The following is an 18,016-nucleotide window of genomic DNA, read 5'->3' as shown; positions in this document are numbered from 1 at the left end:
AAACACACATGTATATACACACATATAAATAAATATATATATATATATATGAATATTTTTATATTGATGTGTACCCCTGTGTCTCGATTGATGCACACACGAGGAGATGGATACATCTACAAGCAAAAGTATAGATCTCTGTACATGACGATATTTGCATGTGATTCACGCGCATTCTCTTCGCGTGCGTTGCTGTGTTTTGCACACAAGCTGAGACGGTGGAGACACCTGCGATCTGTTACACGCTCGAAAAATTAACTTTTGTCTCTCAGATTGTTCATGTTATCCAGAGCGAGCTGGAGGGCCTGGATGCCCTTCTTCCCGAAGCCGAGCGCCATCACCGACATGTACAGCTGGTGCGCCAAGGCTAGGCCTGAGCACCAAAGCACAGTTCATGCACTGTTACATGCATGTTCATCTGCTTCGCTAGATCTGTTCAGGTCTACGTCTCCGACTAGGTTCTTACCATCGATTTCTAGCTCTCAGTACGTAGTCGTCTATTTCGCTGCCTCCCTGAGTCAACCTGTCTCTCTGAGCACATCTCTCTATTGACTCATCTGCCTGTCTGTGTCTGCCAGACTGCCTGCGTATTCCCTAACTCCCTCTGTCGCTGTACATCACATCATCCTCTCTGTCGGAAAACCTAGAGACTCTCTGATCACGCGTATGTGTCACAGTTGGTGCACTGTTGTGCCTACATCGGTCGATCCAAATCTTCTTGAAGCAACGCGCGACACACGAAAACATCGATGGTCATGCAGCACTAGCTGTTTCAAGACTTCGCGTGCAGTTCGCGCATGCACACCTGGCAGAGCGAGGTTCGCGTGGCGGGCCTCCGTGAGGGCAATCTGCATGTCTTTCACGAAGTGCTCTACAAAAAATCCCGGCTCAAAATCTCCTTTCAGAATTCGAGGTGCGTAGTTCGACAGAGACCTGCAACGGAAAAGGCGGAGAGAAGAAAAAGAAAACCATCGGCGAAAACAGCGGAGAAAAAGAGTTCGCAGACGCCGTAAGCTCCATCGACTCGCCGAGCCCGCACTGCCATACAGCGTCTCCAAACAAACGCTTCTGTCCGAAAAAAATTTGAGGAAAGCACAGGCCTCACGACAGAATAGGCCAGGATATTGATAATCCACTCTTCTCTACTTGTAAGTCCACAAAGCTACATATGAAGAACGAAGTATATTTATATGCTCTTGCACATACTACGTGTGCACATAAATTCAAGCATGAACCACACTTATATATATGAGCATATGCAAATGAATATGGGTGTTATCTACAAATATATTCCATAAATTCAGACTCATACAGATAAACACGTATAGGTGTGTAGAGAGACATGTACACTGAATACATTCACGTAGACGTTTACATGTCTACAGGGGCAACTGCGGAGTAGTAATCATAACGGCTTTTGTTTTTGTTTTACCAGCTTCCTGCAGCGCCTGTGGAGACTGCAGCGAGAGTTTTTTCGACATCCAGACCCATGCGACGTGCGTACAAGAGGGCTGAGAGAAAGACAGAAAGACGACAAACGAGGAAAGTCAGTTTCTCTACAAGCGGAAATGCAGCGTTCGCGCTTGCAGGCAAAACGTACGGCAACCGAGCAGTCAAGGACTCGAGTACAGGGATCCGGAGAACGGAGCACCGGGCGGAGAAGAGAAAAGGAAAAGAGGAAAGGAAAAGAAGAGAGAGATACTGGAGAGAAGACGAGATGAACAGACAGAAGAAAAGAAAGAGGGTGAAGAGACAAAGGAGAAGAGCATACGCACTGAGTGGAAGGGGAGAAGGGGAAGAGACTGTAGGAAGGAAAGCAGAGGTCGGCGAGAGAGAGAAAAGGCAGAAATACAGCGAGAATGATGAAGCGAAAAAGGATGAAAAACTTGAAGACTCACCCTCGACCACCCCAATCATGTTGGTGGCGATTAAAATCTGATTTGTCATTTTCGTGTGTTGCCCTGCATGCATGCAGTCCAAATGGTTCGCAGGCGGCTCGAAACAAATTTTCCCTCCCTCTCCAATCCGGCGAAAAAACCACGAAGAATCGCCTGTGGAGCTGGCAAACAGAGAGAACATAACAACCATCGGGAGAACAAAGAAAAACAGAGATCAACAGAGAACGACAGCGGAGACAAAAGAGAGGAGAGAGAGAAGAGGAAGAGAGGGAAGAAAGAGAAGAACAGCCGCAGAGGCGAGAAGGCGAGAAGGAAGGAAAACACAGAGAGGCATGCAACGCGAGCATGCAGAGGTCTACAGCAACGTGTCTCCAGAAGAAAGACAGCGCGGGTGAGGAGAGAAATCAAGAGCTTTGAGCCACAAAAACTGTCTCCGCAAACCTGTGCCGGGTCCTCCGCAGAAAGTAAGCTGGTTTCCTAAGACCTCAAAGAGAGGCGAAACTGCGACGAAGGCCTCCTTGTCTCCGCCCGCCATGATCGACAGACGCGCCTCGCGAGCTCCGACGTCTCCTAAAAACGAAAAGCAGTGGAACGTGTGTAGACGGCGAATAAGGAAAGAAGAGAAATGAAAGCACGAAGAGAAAGAAAAATGGAAACACGAAGAAAGCGAAACAACTACACCAGGGTGGCACAAACGCATTCTACCGGCTGAAACGCCTCAGGAGCGACAGGACACAGACGAGATTGCCGTCGCTTTCAGGCTCCTGCACAAAACTCCTTTCAGTTTCCTTTGCAGCCGACATCGATACACAAACGAAACGCAGTCACATCAAGCCACCCGCACATATGTGTATATATATGTATATAAGTATATATGTATTTATATGTATGTATATGTATACTTTCTATGTGGGCAGCTTTCGTCCCACACAAATTCTTACATGTGTACTTCGCCGTACTTCAATGCATGCATCGACGCATCGAAAGATGCACACATGTGACTCTTCACCGCACATGCATACTCATATTTGCATATGACAAAAGGTATTTCGATGCATGCGAAGTCTACGCCTATACGTGCGTTGATACGAAGCTCCATGTCTGTATCTGTAGATTGTACGTTCACGAATACCCTTTTCTATGAGCCTTTACATATCGATGTGTATAGAGTTTAGGTTCATACACGCAGTTGTCTGTGTTCTTGAAGGCAAGCTAAAGCGCCTGGCCCATGCGAACCTCCGGAAACTGGCGCATCCAGAGAAAAAACTCTTTTCTTTCTTGCGGCTTCGTGGAGCTTCTCAGCCAGACGCGGAGTGCTGGTCGTCATGTCCACGATGACGGCGCCCTCTCGCAGAACCTCTAGAACGCCCTCACCGCCCACTGAAAGACACAAACACACAACAGAAAAGCCGTGTCGTTTTTCTTGTGTTCTCTTCTGTTTTCCTCCCCCTCGCTTTGTTCTCTGGCTCGGTTTTTCTCCCTCTCTTTTGTTCCCTGTACGCCGCATTCTCTCTTGTTATCTTTGCCTTCCTCCATGCTTCTCTTGTTCGCTTCCATATACAATCAAATACATACATAGATGTACAAATACATATATATATATATATATATATATATGTCCATACAGAGCCAGATATTCCTATGTAGACACCCAGGTGTATCTATGTATTATGACGAGCCCAGCTCAACAGGTGTACGCATTTAGAAGTAAATCTCTATGTAGTCATATGTGTGTTAAGACGAGATGCACGCATTCTCGCATTCTCTGTTTTCATTTGGAAAGGAGACAGACGGACAGTAAACTTGTTCGACATCCTCTGGATGGCCGACGATGCTCATGACGACGTCGCTGCCTTCCGCCGCTTCTCTGTAGCTTCTCGCCACGACGGCGCCAAGGGCTTCGAGAGGCCTGCATTTCTCCAGAGTCCGGCTGCCACAATGGTGGAGAAGGAAAAGAAGAACTCCAGGAAAAGATCTCAGAAGGAAAGGCGTAGAGTGCAGACACGAGAGGGAGATAGAAAGAAAGACGAGAAGGGAGTCGAGATGCGGATGGAGGGGAGACAGAAGGCGAACAGAGAAGACGATATCAGGAGAAGACAGGGGAGATTTAAGGTGACGGAGGAAAAGAGAGTAACGTGTTTAGAGCAATGGAGAAGAGGATGGCATAGGGGATAGGGAGACGAAAAAGGTAGAATGAAGGAGACGAGGAGGGACGCCTAAGGCGGTCGGTGGAGGGAGAAGCACAGAGGCGAAGAGTCAACGATTTTCGAGACGAGAGAAGAGGAAATGGTGCTTTTTCGCGTTAAAACGGTTTGATGTTTAGCCTCTGAGATCGTGAAACGGCGCCTTCCTCACTTGAACACCTTCACTGTATAGCCTGCGCGGACGAGATGGGATGCCATGGACCGGCCCATGACTCCTAGACCGATGAAGCCTGCAGAGGAAAAATGCACTCTGACTCCATGCACTCCCCTTTAACTCCATGTACTCCACTCTAACTGCACGCACTCAAGATCGAACTCGTCACGCGACGCCATTTGTCTGAGAGTTGTACACAGGAAGAGAGGAAGAGAGACGCACCTGGATAAACGCCGAGAGACCCAGACAGGCAGACTAAGAGAGTCACACAGACGGAGAGAGACAAGTAGACAGAAAGACTGGTGGAGCCAGACACACAGGTAGACACATACAGATTCACGTATCTAGATAGGAAATAAACTCAAAGAGATAGCTGACCAGCTACAGAGAAGCAGATACACACAGGCAAGGCGAGACGGCATAAACCGGTGAAATGAAAACGTCTTGAGCAGAGAGCTGCACAGACGAAATGCACACGAAGGAATCCGTTTCTCAGCGTCCATCTGCATACAGTATAAGCTTGAATAAGACGTCTGCTGCATGCAAATGAAGAACTCACCGATTTGCGTCTTTCCAGGAACGCAGTCAACCAGAGCAGCCAGCGCCGCTTGGCGGTCGTCTACAGACCAGGTGCCGCACCTCGCCATCGAGACAGAAAACGCGTTTTCTTCTGGGGACCTCTGAAAGACTGTTCTTTCAAAGACGAAGAGCAGAAGGGAGGTCGAGAACGAAGAAAGAGGTGGAGGAGAGAGGTGGAGAAGAGAGGAGAAGAGAGGAGAGGAAGGAGAGGAAGGAGAAGGAGAGAAGCTTCTGAGAGAATGGAGAGAAGAACACGAGCGATTCCTTTTCACGAGAGAGAAGAGACAGAAGAGAAATCGAAACACAGAGTTTCGCGACAGGGTGGAAGAACACCGCTGCGGTCGGCCACTCCGGAAAGCTGCCGCGAGCGACGCAGACGGTTGCGACTCCTCGTCGACAGCTTGCAGAGTTGCAGAGGTTCCAAAATTCCTTGAACGAACAGGAAAACGACGCAGATGAACGAGAAGACAGAGTTTGCTAGTACGGGAACGTAACTTTCCACCGCGCTAAAACCAGGAACGTTTTCGTCGCTTCGCCAGCCTGCACACTCGAGCCGAAGACTTCGAAGTCCACACTCGGCCAGGTGTACATACACCTCAGCATACACTCGAGGCAGACCACCGCAGGAAGACTCCGTCTTGGGGTAGTCTGTCTCTTCACGGGATCGGCTTTTTTCTCTGACGTCTTTTAAGATGTGTAGAGAACTCAGACTCACATAAAAGACCCTCGCATGCACATCGACGACGATTTCTCTCCAAAGTTCGATGCACACGACGCGCAAGTGTCCAGTTCCGACTGTCGGTGAGGAAAGTCTGCGTTGAAGCGAGGAAAGCGGGAGATCTTCGTGGTAGGAAAGTTGCTGTTTTTCGCTCGCAACAGATTGGGAGACAAGACACGAGACGCACAGCGTAGGCCTCGAGTGCATGCGTCGTCGGTGAAAAGCTGCAGCTTCGCTGTTTGGAGACTCGCCATATGAGGGGTTCGGATTTTCGCGTCTGCATGCGATCCTTGAGTTTGCTTCTTCACGTCCCGGTTCTCTCTCCTTTCTCTCTCGACCCTCTCCACTTGTCTTCTTCTCCGTTCTCTCTTCGACGACGGAGCAGTTTCTCTTCTGGACAGAAAGACCTCTGTCGCGCCGTCGCCTCCACCCCACAAAACGCGGAGGGATGACTCAAGCGATAGCGCGATCAAGCCGAGAAAATAACAACTCCTCGGACTTTTTTCACTTCCACGGTACCACCGTTCGCTTCTTCGACCGACGATACGCTGAGGAGGCGTCTTAAGAAGAAAGAATTCGACAGGAAAAAGAGAGTGAAGAACAGTTCCAAAGGAGAGTGGCAGGTGCGAGAACAACACCGCAGACAAGGGCGTCGCCGTTCTCCTGCGAGATTCGCCTTCCTTGCGCTTTCTTTGTCTCCTTCTCCCTACTCTTCAGCAATTGTCTCTCTCTTTTCCTGTCTCTTCTTATCTCTTTCCTCCTTTCCCTTCCTGTCTCCTTTTCTCTCTTCTTTTTCGACTGCAAGATGCCGCCGCCGTCGAAAAAGCAAAAGTGGAGGAGGACGGATCTCTCTGCCACGGAGCGGCACGTGGAAGACTTGGCTCTTCACGAGCGCGTCGATCGACTCGAGGCTGCTGGGGAACTCTTCACTCTTGACACAGAAGGTGAGAAGCATCAACTTTTTTTTCATTCTAGGACGCATTCAACGCAGCCTCTCTCCTCGCTCTCTGCTGACCCTGATAACATCTGCCTTTCACGCCTGAAAACCTCTCCTTCGTCTTTTCTCTCATTGCTTTCCTGTCTCTTCGCTCTGTCCTCTCTCTTCGCTCATTTCTCTCTCTTTCTGGTCTCTCGTATTTTTTCGCTCGTTTCTCTGTCTCCTATCTCTCCTCTCTCTCCTCTATTTTCTCTCTTTTCTGTCTCCTCTCTCCTCCCGCTCTTCCCCACATCGCCTTCTTTCCATTTTCTTTCTTCCTTCGTCCTTTAGGAACATCGGCGGCTTCGAACTTGACACAGCGAGCTCGGCGACTCGTGAAAAGTCGATCGCTTTCTGCCACGGGAGAACACGGCGTCCGAGACAGTGCATGCCTCGCGAGCTCGAAGGCCCCCCTCCTTCAGGTTGTTTCTAAACACCACAGACAGCACATTCTAAAAGTTCTGCAGCGAAAAGCTGACGCAGAGAAACTTCAAGGCGCAAAAGTGAGGGATGCACTCCGCGGAGATTTCCTCGCTCGAGACGCCCCTGTAGTTGACTGCCTGCTCGTCGAAACGTCGTGCTGGTGAAGAGCGCCTCCCATGCACTTGCATCCGCTGCCTCTGTTTCGAGTTGAGACGCTGCTCAAATTCACCGAAAACGTTCCTCCACATTTCAGGTCGCGGGGCCTTGGGGCCGCTCGACGTTGCAGCGATCTCTCATGCTCAGAAACAGCTCCTTTCCCCCACTCGTGTCGTGACTGTCGATGTCGCTTCTTCTGGTCTCTCCCTCGTCTCACTCGAATCTTCTTTTTCGCTCCTCGCCTCTCCCTGCGTCACTCCGAATCTCTCTCGAGACGCGCATATATATATATATATATAGGTATGTGTGCATATATAAATATATGAATACATGCATATCTGCATATGTGTATACATGTGCATGCATATATATATATATATATATATGTATATATATGTATGTTTATTTGATAGTAATTCCGACTCTTGAAAGTGTCCTGACAAGCCTTCGATGTTGCCTGGTTTGTGTTTCCTTCGTCTCGTTTTCCGCGTGCTTCGTTTCCATCTTCTTGCCGTCTTGGAGCTGCTCCCATCCGTTTTTTTTGATTTCGCATGCAGACGTCGTCGCACGCCTCTGAGAGAAAGAGCGCGCCCACACCTCACAGTTCCTCGCTGTCTGCCGCCGACATCTGGGGTGCCTCTATCGTCGCTTCTGAAAACGCGAAGAAGAAGAAACACTTGCCTTCGTGGCTTTCTTCTTCTTCCTCGTCTTCATCTTTTTCTTCCTCTTCTTCTCCTCAAACCCGTCCCTCTTCTCTCGCTTTAGCTCCAGTTCGGACGGCCGTGAACTCGAAGACGGAGCTGGCAGAGAAGTCGGAAAATTCGTCGAGGAAACGCGAGCGCGAGGAACCTGACAACGAGACCTCTTCTTCCTCCGACATACTCCCCAAGTCCAAAAAACAGAAAGCTTCTTCCTCGTCTTCTCCCTCTGCTTCCTCGACTTCTCGCTCTCGCGATAAGGTGCCTGCTAGAAAGAAGAAAAGACCTGCCTTGACGTCTCGGGCACTGAGAAGCTTCGACAGCCTCCGCGCCGTCGTCCCTGCTGTACAGACACCGGATCACGGAGAGTCGTACAACCCGTCTCCAGAGGCGCATGCGCAGGCGCTCTTGACTGCAGCTGTATGTACACTCGAAGAGCGAGAGCAGTGGCAACAGACGGGCGCGCATAGCCGCAGTCAGCGTGTCTTGCCCCGGGACCCTGAGGTCCTGGAGGAACTTCTTCTTGCGAAAACTTTGCAGGAAGAAGACACGAAAGGCAGCTTCAGCAAATACCGGAAACCCGTCGACGCAGCGCTCGCGAAAGTCCTTCCCCGAGAAAAAATCCAGGAGCTGTCTGAGAGTCAGAAACAAAGAGTACGTCTCTGGGTTCGGAGTTCATGTTCACAAGAAGATTCACGTTCTCTGGGATGCGTCTCTCATCTCTTCTTCAACTGCTTGTACACTGATGTCATGTATAATCATATATATATATATATATATATGCAATTATATATATATATATATGTAAATGCATTTTATTTATCTGTATGTATATTCATCTGTGTGCGCATAGATCGACGACGATGTATTATTGGTCAAGCCCATCTGGTCATCTCGTGGTGCTGTATATTTTCATTCCTCATTTTAACTAGAGCCGCAAATTCAGCGTATGCAGGCGGAACCATGTTTATGTATTTATGCCTGTATTATGCCATATATATATATATATATATGTATATGCATACATATATACATATGTACATACTTTTATATGTATATATATATATATATATATGCGTGGTGAATGGCGCGTACTTGTGTGGGTGTTGGAGCACCTCGGAAGAACCGGTGCAGAAAGTAGTATGGGTGTTTGTTTTTCTTTGTGTTAGCTTCTCTACCGTCTGGTCGACGGAGGCGAGAAGGTTCTCCTCGATGCGGACGGAGCTTTGCGCCTAGTTGAGGAGGAAGTACAACACAGCGCAGGCGATAGCGAAGAAGAGAACAGCGAGGAAGAAGCGGATGATCCAAGCCTCTTCAGACAACCTGGTGAGAAAACAACTGCGTATGGCCATACGGTTTTCCTTTTGTAGGTATTTACATGTCTGTAGATGCGTATCTATGTACATAGATCTCTCTCTCTCTCTCTCTCTCTCTATATATATATATATATATATATACATATATACATATATACATATATATGTGTATGTATATCTGTATTCGTCCGTGTACTTCTGCATTCATACGTGTCTACAGATTGTTGAGATGCGTCTGTGTTTTTGTACTTGCTATTGAACGAGCGTTGTCCTCCGCATCGTTACAAGCTGCTGTGCTCGTTATCGAGATATCGGTAGGGATGTACAAAAACATTCATACGTGGTGGTCCAAGTGTCTAGATTATGTGAATGCATGTCTGAATCTACGTATAGTGGATATACGTACCAGATCCCTCCGTATGGCTAGATACATATGTAGAACAGCATGTGCTTGAAACTGAAGACTTAAGCGTTTGACGAGTTGTTTTTTCTCAGTGCGGCGAGAGAAGAAGAAGACGCAAGCCGACAAGAATCGTCACCTTCGCTTCCTGCAGCAGCAGCGGCGAGTGAGTGGAGAGTCTTTGGATGCATTGCTATCGAAAACTAGGTCGGCGACGAAACGGAGAGTGGAGTGTGACTCATGTGAAACCAAATGAAGAGTCTTGTTAAGCGCGAGGAAAGCTCTCGATGTAAATTGGAAAACGCAACTCCCGATAGACCCGATACCTTGGACTGCTTGATATAGCTGCAAAGGCCCGAGTCAAATTCTTTCTCCCTAATCCATCAAGATCGAGAGTCTCCTCGGCGCCGGGGCAAAAATGTTCCTGCATCAGCGTACAGAAGTGCACACATAAAAAACCATTAATTTCTGTCGGACTGCATGCAATACCACCAGCAACAGCATAGCGTGGATATGCAGAGATCTCTGCATCTCCAGACTTTCGTCGCTTTAACATGCAGATGTGCATTTATCCACATCTATAGTTACACCTTTCTGCGTGGGGGTCTGCACAGTGATCTACAGACAAATATATATGTGTATGTATAGAAGCAAATGTACATATATATGCATACAGTGTACATGTTTGAGTAGAGGTTATCTATATACATACATATACATATATATATATATATATGCATAAGAAGATGTGGTTTCGGGAGAGGTTTGTAGACTTGAGTTTGAGAATTTCTGTTTAGAGGCTGTGTCGTGGCATGCTCCTTCTGTGTTCAGAGAGCAGCGAAGCTTTCGTCGCGAGAACGTCGCGCGGCCTTGGCGCGTCTGGACGATCTTTTGAGGGAGTGCGACGAAGACGAAGAAGACCGTCAGGAGGCGCAGAAAGACAAGTACGCAGTCGTGAACCCAAAACGCTTGAATGCCTGCATGTGGGTGTGCAACCTGCTCTTTTTTCTCTCTCTTCGGTCGTTTCAAAACTTCGTTTCAAAACGCCCCTTTCTTCTCCTCCTGTTTCCTTTTCTTTCCAGAGAGGAGCGTCTGAAGGCGAAGATTGAGGCCGCAAAGCAGGGTCGCGTGAAACTCCGAATCGGTCGAGTGAGCCTTCGTTTCTTCTTCTCTTGAGTTGAGGCGCTTTTTCTCTGTCTCTGCTTTGCAGGCGTCCGCTGACAATGCCATTCCGTTGACGTCTGCTGTGTGTTTCCGAATGGCGTACATGACCCTGTTCGGTACGATTGTGCCCATGCAGCGAACTAGGCGAGAAGGACTTCTCAAAGGAGAAGCAGCTTCTACGGGTCGCTTTCATGCATTCTCCAAGACACTACATATGTGGTCGTGTCCGCGCTTCTTGACGCAATCAAATAAATACATAATTATATATAAACATATATATACATCTACATCTACATCTACATATATATATATATATATATCTGGTAGAAAGATATCCGCAGTTGGGTTGTTAACAGAGACATATGATCTATATGTAAGCCTACTGGAATCTTCCTAAAGTAAGCGTTTGTGCGCAATTCCAGTTGCACGTGAGCATCGAACCGCGAGTGCACGATGTGACCGCCGCGTACGGTCAAAAGCAGTTGAGCGCGCGAAGATACTGAGAGGCGACTTTCGGGGGCATTTTCTTTTCGGAAGCTGCGACGAAAACGAATCGTGGACAGCTGCGCTTCCCAGGCCAGAAACGAAGGGACCCCGAGGTCTTTGCATGATATTTGCATCGATCAATTGCTCTGCAATCCAGTAAACCGACAAGTGTGTAGGTGTGTCTGTTCAAGCGCGGAGCCCAGGTAAGAAACAGTCGAACGATTGGCGGCTGCGCATTCTTGTTTTTCTTTTCAGAATCGCTTCGTGGAACCTCCGCCCGCTGTTGCCCTGCCCGACGATCTCTCTGGCGGTAGTTTGAGGACCATGAAAGTAAGTGGCTGTCGAATTGGAATCGCCTTGTTCTCTCTTGTTGCTCCTGCGATGCTTCGGCCTCGTCTGTCTCGACCTTGTTCCTTCTCCGCTTTTCCGCCTCCCTCCCCTCCCTCCACACCTCATTCGCTTTCCCTTTCCTCCACCTTCGGTTTCGTTTGCGTTCCGAGTTCTCGCGTTCAGGCTTTACGCGGCGGCGCCTTGTCTGCGCAGTTGACGTCTCTGCAGCGTCGGGGCTTGGTCGAGCTTCCACCCACAGGCGGCGCAACTGCTGCGTATCTGCGCCGCGTGCAGAAAGACCGGTCTCGTCGAATCAGCAGCAAGAAGCCTGTTCGCAAGAGGCAGCTCGGAACGTAGATCTCCGACGCACGGCGTCGAGGTTCCTTCTCCTCCCTGCGAAGGACCTTCTCGCGAGTCCACCCCCACCACCGCGACGACTCTCTCCTCTCGCGTCCTCGCTTCGCAGCGACGTGAGGCACTTGCATGCATTGGCGCGCGCGGAAGGCAGGCGAACCGAAGCGTTTGAGGGAGAGAGAGAAAACGTGGAAGCGCGCGGCCGCGGTGTTGCGCATGCAGAGCTCCAGAGACGAGCGAGCACACCACGCGTCCTGGCGGATGTTGCTTCTTTACTTCCACTGTCTCTGCTCGTGTCTTGTGCCTCTCTAGAAATGCATGTTCTGTCTCTCAGAAACGCGAGGAAGTCTCCAAATGTTCAGAGTCCGTTTTTCGAGTGACTCCAAACTCGAAATTCGTCTTTGCTGCTGCTCATGCACGCGGGTGTGTTGTCGGGATGCATGCAATTCGAAGCTTCTGAACTATGGACTGCGTCTGAAATCCCCTGCATGCGTTCGCTCGAGAAACCTCCCCAGCAGCTGACAGGAGAAACATCTGCTTTCCTCCCCCGGACCCTGCAGATATAGGGCATCGTTCCGGCCTGCGCAGTGTTCCTTCCCATCGCGTCTTTTCAGTCTTTCTCCTTCGCTTTCCCTTTCGGGGGCTCTCTGTGTTTGGGGTCTCTCTGTGCACTATTTTCGCGCGTCCTCTGTCTACCTCTCGTCTCTCTTGCTCTCCCATTCTCTCGCTGTGTCTCGTTCGTACTTGCGGCTCGAGCCTCGCGTCCTCTCTCTTTCACTTTCTGTCTCTCCCCCAGTCTCTCTCTTATGCTCTCTCTCTCTCTCTCTCATTTCCTCTTGCTTCCTCGGTTTCCTTCCTCTCAGCTGCTGCCAACACTCGCGCGTCTTTGGCCTCCCTGCATGCGAACGCAGATCGCGTTTGCCTCCTGGAGCCTTTCCACTCGTTTCCAAAGTGACTCTCGCGGAGAAGAGTGAAGTGACGACACTCTAAAGGGAAGCAAAGTTTCCTTTGTCGTCTGCCGAGCCACTCGATTCAGCAGAACACCATGACTCATTCCAGTTTCTCGTTTTCACAAAAATCGTCTTGCGCGCTTCCAACAGACTCTTGCGCCTGAGACTATCACACCAAAAATACACCCGAAAAACGTACAACACCCTCAACTCGCGCGTTCCCCGATACATGCATATATATATATATATATATATGTATTTATACAATTATAAATATTCAGACAGAAACATACAAACATATATATTAGATATATATATATATATATATGCATGTTTACTAGACGGATATGCATGTATACATAAACGTAGAAAAAGACAGAGACATAAATTTGTATTAGGCAGACATGCCCATATATATATATATATATATATGCAGAAAGAGACAGAGAAATGCAGAGAAAGAAATACAGAGTAGTACGGCTTACATGCATGTATATATATATATATATATATATTGATATATGTATATGAATATATGTATGTATACGGATGAGGACGAATACATGTGCATGTGTCCACGTATGCGTACGCATTCAGTATCCTCGTTCTTGCGACGAAGAAGACTTTCGTGACAGCGCATACATTGAATGCACTCGATCTCTGCTTTGCATGCTTCCCTCCTTCGCGTGCTCCTCAAAGAACACAAATGCCCTAGCGGAACCAGAGATCTGCTCAGCAATCATCGACGGAGTGAGCTAAGTAGACACGAGACAGTTGAGAAGGCTTTTTGTCTGTCTCGATGCTTGCTCACATGAGGTTCTGAACTTTCTCGAGCTTCAAGGTCTCGCGACGACCCCCGACAGACCCCCCCACCTGCCACCGCTCCGCGAGCGTCTCGGCTCTGGGTTGCCTTTCTTGTCTTTTCCGGCATTGGCAGCTAAATCGCTCGCCTCTGCCTTCGCCGTGCGAATCAGCCACCAGTCGCCATGCGCGTCCTTCTCTGCATGCACGAATTGCAAGCCTCCCCCACAACGCATGCACTCTGCAATGAATTCCTCGTCCGCCGTCAACGCCTGAACGCGAGGAAACGCCGCCACCTCGCGCAGCGGAACCCCCACCAAGACGTCCGAAGAAGCGGATGACGAGTCGGAAGACGAATCGGCAGTCGGCGAAGAGTCGGACGGTGTTTTTCGATTTGTGTTCAGTCTCTGCTGCTGCACGACGTTTGCGACCTCCGCTGGGAGAGGCTGGACGACGGAGCGCAAGTGTGTGTCTTTGCTCCAGTTGCTTGGTGAAAAGTAAAAGTCGAGTTGTCTTCTGAGAGCCTTCCGGCTTTGCTCGAGTTTCTCTCGGAGAATTTTCAGCGCGCTCGTCTTCACGCATGCATCGACGGCGTCGAGGTCCACGACCAGCGCATGCGGTTCGTCTCTTTTCTCGTCGCCTCCGAAGTCGCCTTGTGCCTTTTCTTCCTCAACAGTCTCTGCTGTCTCTGCGTTGCAGTCGGCGGCCGTCGTCGACGACGTTCGGGGAGAAACGAGGTGAAGCAGAACATCCCCGTTCCGCGCAGTTTCTCCCTCTCTGTCGCCGACCGAGGGACTTGCTGTCGAGTTCCGCGTTCCGCCCTGAAGGGCCTTCTTCGCCCGGGAGGTTGCTCGTGGCTTCTGCATGTGCTGCTTGCATGCGTCCAGCAAATCCCGAGGCAGCGGCAGATGAAACGCCCCCGCCGCCGCGAAATGCCGCACCAGCAAGTCCGAGCCGTCCTCGCTGACAACCACCTCGAGTCCTGAAAGAAGAAAGGCCTCCCAGGCAGTCTCTCTTGTCTTCTCCGAACGACTCGAGGACCTTCCTTTCAGCGCAGCATCGGTCTCCACACCTGCAGAAGCACTCAACGCCAAAGCAGAGGAGGAGGAGGGAGAGCCAGCCGAAGACGGAGAAGAAGAGGAAGCTGCAGTGGAGGCGGGAGAAGAAGAGGGAGAAGAATTTGAGTGGCTTTCGTTTTCTGGGGGGGCGGTCTGGGATGTGAAGCGCAGAGGCGACTCGGAAGGCAAAGCGTTTCCGCTTATCGCCTCAGGGACGGTCTGCTGTTGCAGGGCGAGAAGTCTCTTCGGTTGATACTTGAATGCTGCGCCGCTGGCTCCACCGTTCTCTCCGTCGACGGTCTCAAGTTGCGAAACGTTGCCGAGAGAGGCCGCACCCGCCGACGCCGTCTGGCTGCTATCCAGGCCTTCGGCGTCTGCATGCACCACTTCCGGAGTCGCTTTGATTTCCGTCAGACTCGACCAGTCCCGCCAGGAGCCTGTGCCTCGCCGCCTGGCCTGGGATGTACATCCACCCGAGGCTGGGGGGCGGTCGTTCGGGGCCCGGTGCTCCCAGAGACGCACGCGGCCAGTCGCCAGGTCTTTTTCTTCGACGCGAACGAGGCGCTCGCTGCTCAGAGTTGGCAGGAAGCCCTGCAGGGTGAGGAAGCACACTTGAAGCCACTGGTGGATTTTCACCTTCTCCAAAGAGGCAGACGGCCAAGGGATAAGTGCCTCGGGAGCGGGAGGCGCCGTCCATGACCCGCCTGTCTCTCCTGTCTCCTCTGGTTTTCCTGCCTCTTCTGCCGCCTCCATCGGCGTCTCCTGTGTCTGGGGCGAGGCCCGCGCCGGGTGCGCGTCCACGTCTATCTGCTGGGGATGCCTCTGACTGCGGCCGCCGTTCCTCGGCTGCATGCAGCGCGAGTCCTGACGCGCATCTGCAGACGCGACTGCTTCGCCAGCGCCAGATTGACGCACACCCGAGACTCGCCCGGCAGCGAGGCCGAAGGCCTTCGCGACGACGGCGGGCATGCGCGCCACATTGGGCCTGCGCAGCTCTTTACCGGCCCTCGGTGCCTCGGCGCTGTCGTCGCTGTCGCTGGAAGACACCTCAGTTTTCCTTTCCTGCTTTCCCTCGCTGCTCGTGCCTCGGCGCCCTGCAGAGCCTGCCGCGGTCCCGCTGGCTTGACTCGGCGTCTGGCGCGCCTGGCCAGCGGGGAGGGGCGTTGCTGGCTTTCGACTCCCGCCGTCGTCCCGCGTCTTCTTCGGATCGTGCAGTACTCGGGGAGCCGCGTTCAGCTTTCGCTTCTCTGCAGGGGACAAAGGATCCCTCTTCCAGCAACTCGTCGGGGCTGCAGAGCCCGGCGCTTCCTCGTCAGAAGAAGACGAAGAAGAGGTGGAACTCTCGTCGCTGGAGAGGGCCGCCACCGCGGCCCGCTTCGGCCCAGGTGTACATACACCCGAGGCAGGGCCTCTCCCGCTGGCCTCTCGCGCTGCAGCCTTCGAGGGCCTCCCAGGCGTCGACGGCATACGCTGGAGCTTTCCTCTCCTCTGAAAAGGTTTTCGGGGAACTTCCTCTTCGGATTCTTCGCTGCTCTCCTCTTCGCTGCTCTCCTCTTCGCTGCTCTCCTCCTCGCTGCTGTCCTCCTCGCTGCTTTTCTCGTCCAGGGCGTCGCCGGCACTCAGCGCCTTGCATCCCTTCTTCACGTGGTTGGCTGGACGTCCACCCGAGCTTCGGGGGTCTGGCGCTGAAGACCGCTCGCGTTTTCTTGCGCCCGCGGCTGTTGCGGGCAGCAGCGAGTGTCTCTGGGCCTCAGCAGAGCCGCGGAGAAGGCCCGGCGACTCAGCTGTCTGTGCAGGCACTGGAGTGTACAGACACACCGTCACGACGTCGTCTTTGTCCAGGAGGTCGATGGGCTGGTTGTCGGGAAGGAGGAAGTTTTCGAGGCGCAGCATGAGGTCGACAGGCTTGCCGAGCGCGACCTCTGCGGCTCGAGAACTCGCTGCGAAGCAGGAGGCGTTGACATTTCGGCTGTCTTCACACGCAGAAAGAGCGAGAAGACACGAGGGAGTCTTTGGAAAGCGGCCCTGAGCGAGGTCAGCGAGAAGCGCTGCTTTCAGCTGGCCAATCGTCCGTACGCTGCGACGATCCACAAACACACAGCTGTCCTCAAAGACTGCAAAGGAGATTCCAGAGACGCATCCACTTCTCTGCAGAGACTGGAGAGAAGAACACAAGCACGCAGAGGACGAGGAAGAAGCAAAGGTTGAGGAGGGAGAGGAGGAAGAGTTCCCAGACGAGGAGGATCGGATCGACCGGGGGGCAGTGGAGGACCCTGGAGGGGCTTGACATGCGTCCCCTGCATGCACAGGCTCGCACTCATTTGAACCTGTTCCTTGACACGAGGCACACACCAGGCCAAGCGGGTGAGGGGCATGCGCACCCGCCGCTTCTCTCCCAGGGAGAAAGTGGGAGCAGAAACGCAGTTTAATTCGCATCTTGAAAGTAGTTCAGCCGCGCTGTATAAACATGCACATATATATATATATAGTTGTATATATTTGTATATATGTATGTATATGTATGTATGTATGTATGTGCTTGTGTGCATGTAGATTACCCGATGAAAACAGGTAAAGTTTCAAGTGAACACCAGAGAGAACTCGATCTCTCAGACTACCGATTCTGTACGGGGGATCGCAAGGTGCCGTTTGAAACGGCGCGACTCCGTCCGTCGCGGGCTCTGCACGCTCGACCGCGGTTTCGGGGAAGAAAGAATAAGTCGTCTCGAGCTTGGAAAATGCAACATCAACGGCTCGACGCCAGCGAAAAAGAAGGAGGGAAACGGAGCGAAAGAGAGGGGGCGAGAGAAGGGAAGAGAGAAAAACGGGGCGACACCGAGAGAGAATGGAAGACAAAGATCAAGGGAGGAAACAGAGGCGAAATGGAGAAGAAGTGGAACGGAAGAGAAGATGCCCGTTTTTTTCAGAGGAGCCACGGAGGCAGAAAGCAGCGTGTCTATGTTTTTTCGCGCAAGGCGAATCCTGTTCGCAGAGATTCGCCGTAGAAGAGAAAGAACTTCACAGCAAAGTGGAAGGAGACGGAGAAACAAGTCTGAGGTTTTCCAGAGAGTCTCTGTTTTCTCAGGACAAAAGACAATTTGCATCTTTTCGTCGAGAGATATGCATGTATCGATTGTGCTGTTGCAAGTGGGAGCGCTCGTCGCTCCTCGCTCCTCGCCTCGAGCGAGTCCTTCCCTTTCGACCTTTCCGCTCCTCGAATCCGAAGAAGTGCAATTCCACCTTCTCTCTGCCACACGTACTGAAGAAAAACGTCCTCTGCCGAGAGCGCCAAGCTCTTCGCCTGGCGGGGCGCGAATTCGAAGCATCTGCATGTCGTCCTGGACAGTTTTT

The 18,016-nt window shown here is 51.3% G+C and overlaps 4 protein-coding genes across 4 annotated transcripts; 1 reads left to right on the top strand and 3 right to left on the bottom strand.

Moving 5' to 3' along the window:
* Positions 1–254: 254 nt before the first annotated feature.
* TGME49_263430 (3-hydroxyisobutyrate dehydrogenase) lies at positions 255–4,903 on the bottom strand (the record flags this gene model as incomplete). The annotated part of the gene is made up of 9 exons (XM_002365402.1): positions 255–373; positions 806–933; positions 1,433–1,511; positions 1,899–1,961; positions 2,340–2,468; positions 3,135–3,278; positions 3,695–3,828; positions 4,254–4,332; positions 4,816–4,903. The coding sequence occupies 9 exons, from the start codon at positions 4,901–4,903 to the stop codon at positions 255–257; spliced, it is 963 nt and encodes a 320-aa protein (XP_002365443.1).
* A 1,455-nt stretch (positions 4,904–6,358) lies between these two features.
* On the top strand, positions 6,359–11,859 carry TGME49_263440 (hypothetical protein; the record flags this gene model as incomplete). Its single annotated transcript, XM_002365403.1, has 9 exons — positions 6,359–6,497; positions 6,821–7,032; positions 7,666–8,460; positions 8,976–9,132; positions 9,618–9,688; positions 10,354–10,466; positions 10,605–10,671; positions 11,428–11,502; positions 11,686–11,859. The coding sequence occupies 9 exons, from the start codon at positions 6,359–6,361 to the stop codon at positions 11,857–11,859; spliced, it is 1,803 nt and encodes a 600-aa protein (XP_002365444.1).
* A 1,783-nt stretch (positions 11,860–13,642) lies between these two features.
* Positions 13,643–17,101, bottom strand: TGME49_263450 (hypothetical protein; the record flags this gene model as incomplete). Its single annotated transcript, XM_002365404.1, has 1 exon — positions 13,643–17,101. One exon carries the CDS (start codon positions 17,099–17,101, stop codon positions 13,643–13,645), a length of 3,459 nt encoding a protein of 1,152 aa, XP_002365445.1.
* A 173-nt stretch (positions 17,102–17,274) lies between these two features.
* TGME49_263460 (hypothetical protein) lies at positions 17,275–17,997 on the bottom strand (the record flags this gene model as incomplete). Its single annotated transcript, XM_002365405.1, has 1 exon — positions 17,275–17,997. One exon carries the CDS (start codon positions 17,995–17,997, stop codon positions 17,275–17,277), a length of 723 nt encoding a protein of 240 aa, XP_002365446.1.
* Positions 17,998–18,016: the final 19 nt, after the last annotated feature.

This window comes from Toxoplasma gondii, chromosome VIIb (assembly GCF_000006565.2).
Source record: "Toxoplasma gondii ME49 chromosome VIIb, whole genome shotgun sequence".
NCBI lineage: Eukaryota > Apicomplexa > Conoidasida > Eucoccidiorida > Sarcocystidae > Toxoplasma > Toxoplasma gondii.
The sequence above is the reverse complement of the archived record's forward strand: the minus strand, read 5'-3'. Positions and strand labels throughout refer to the sequence as shown.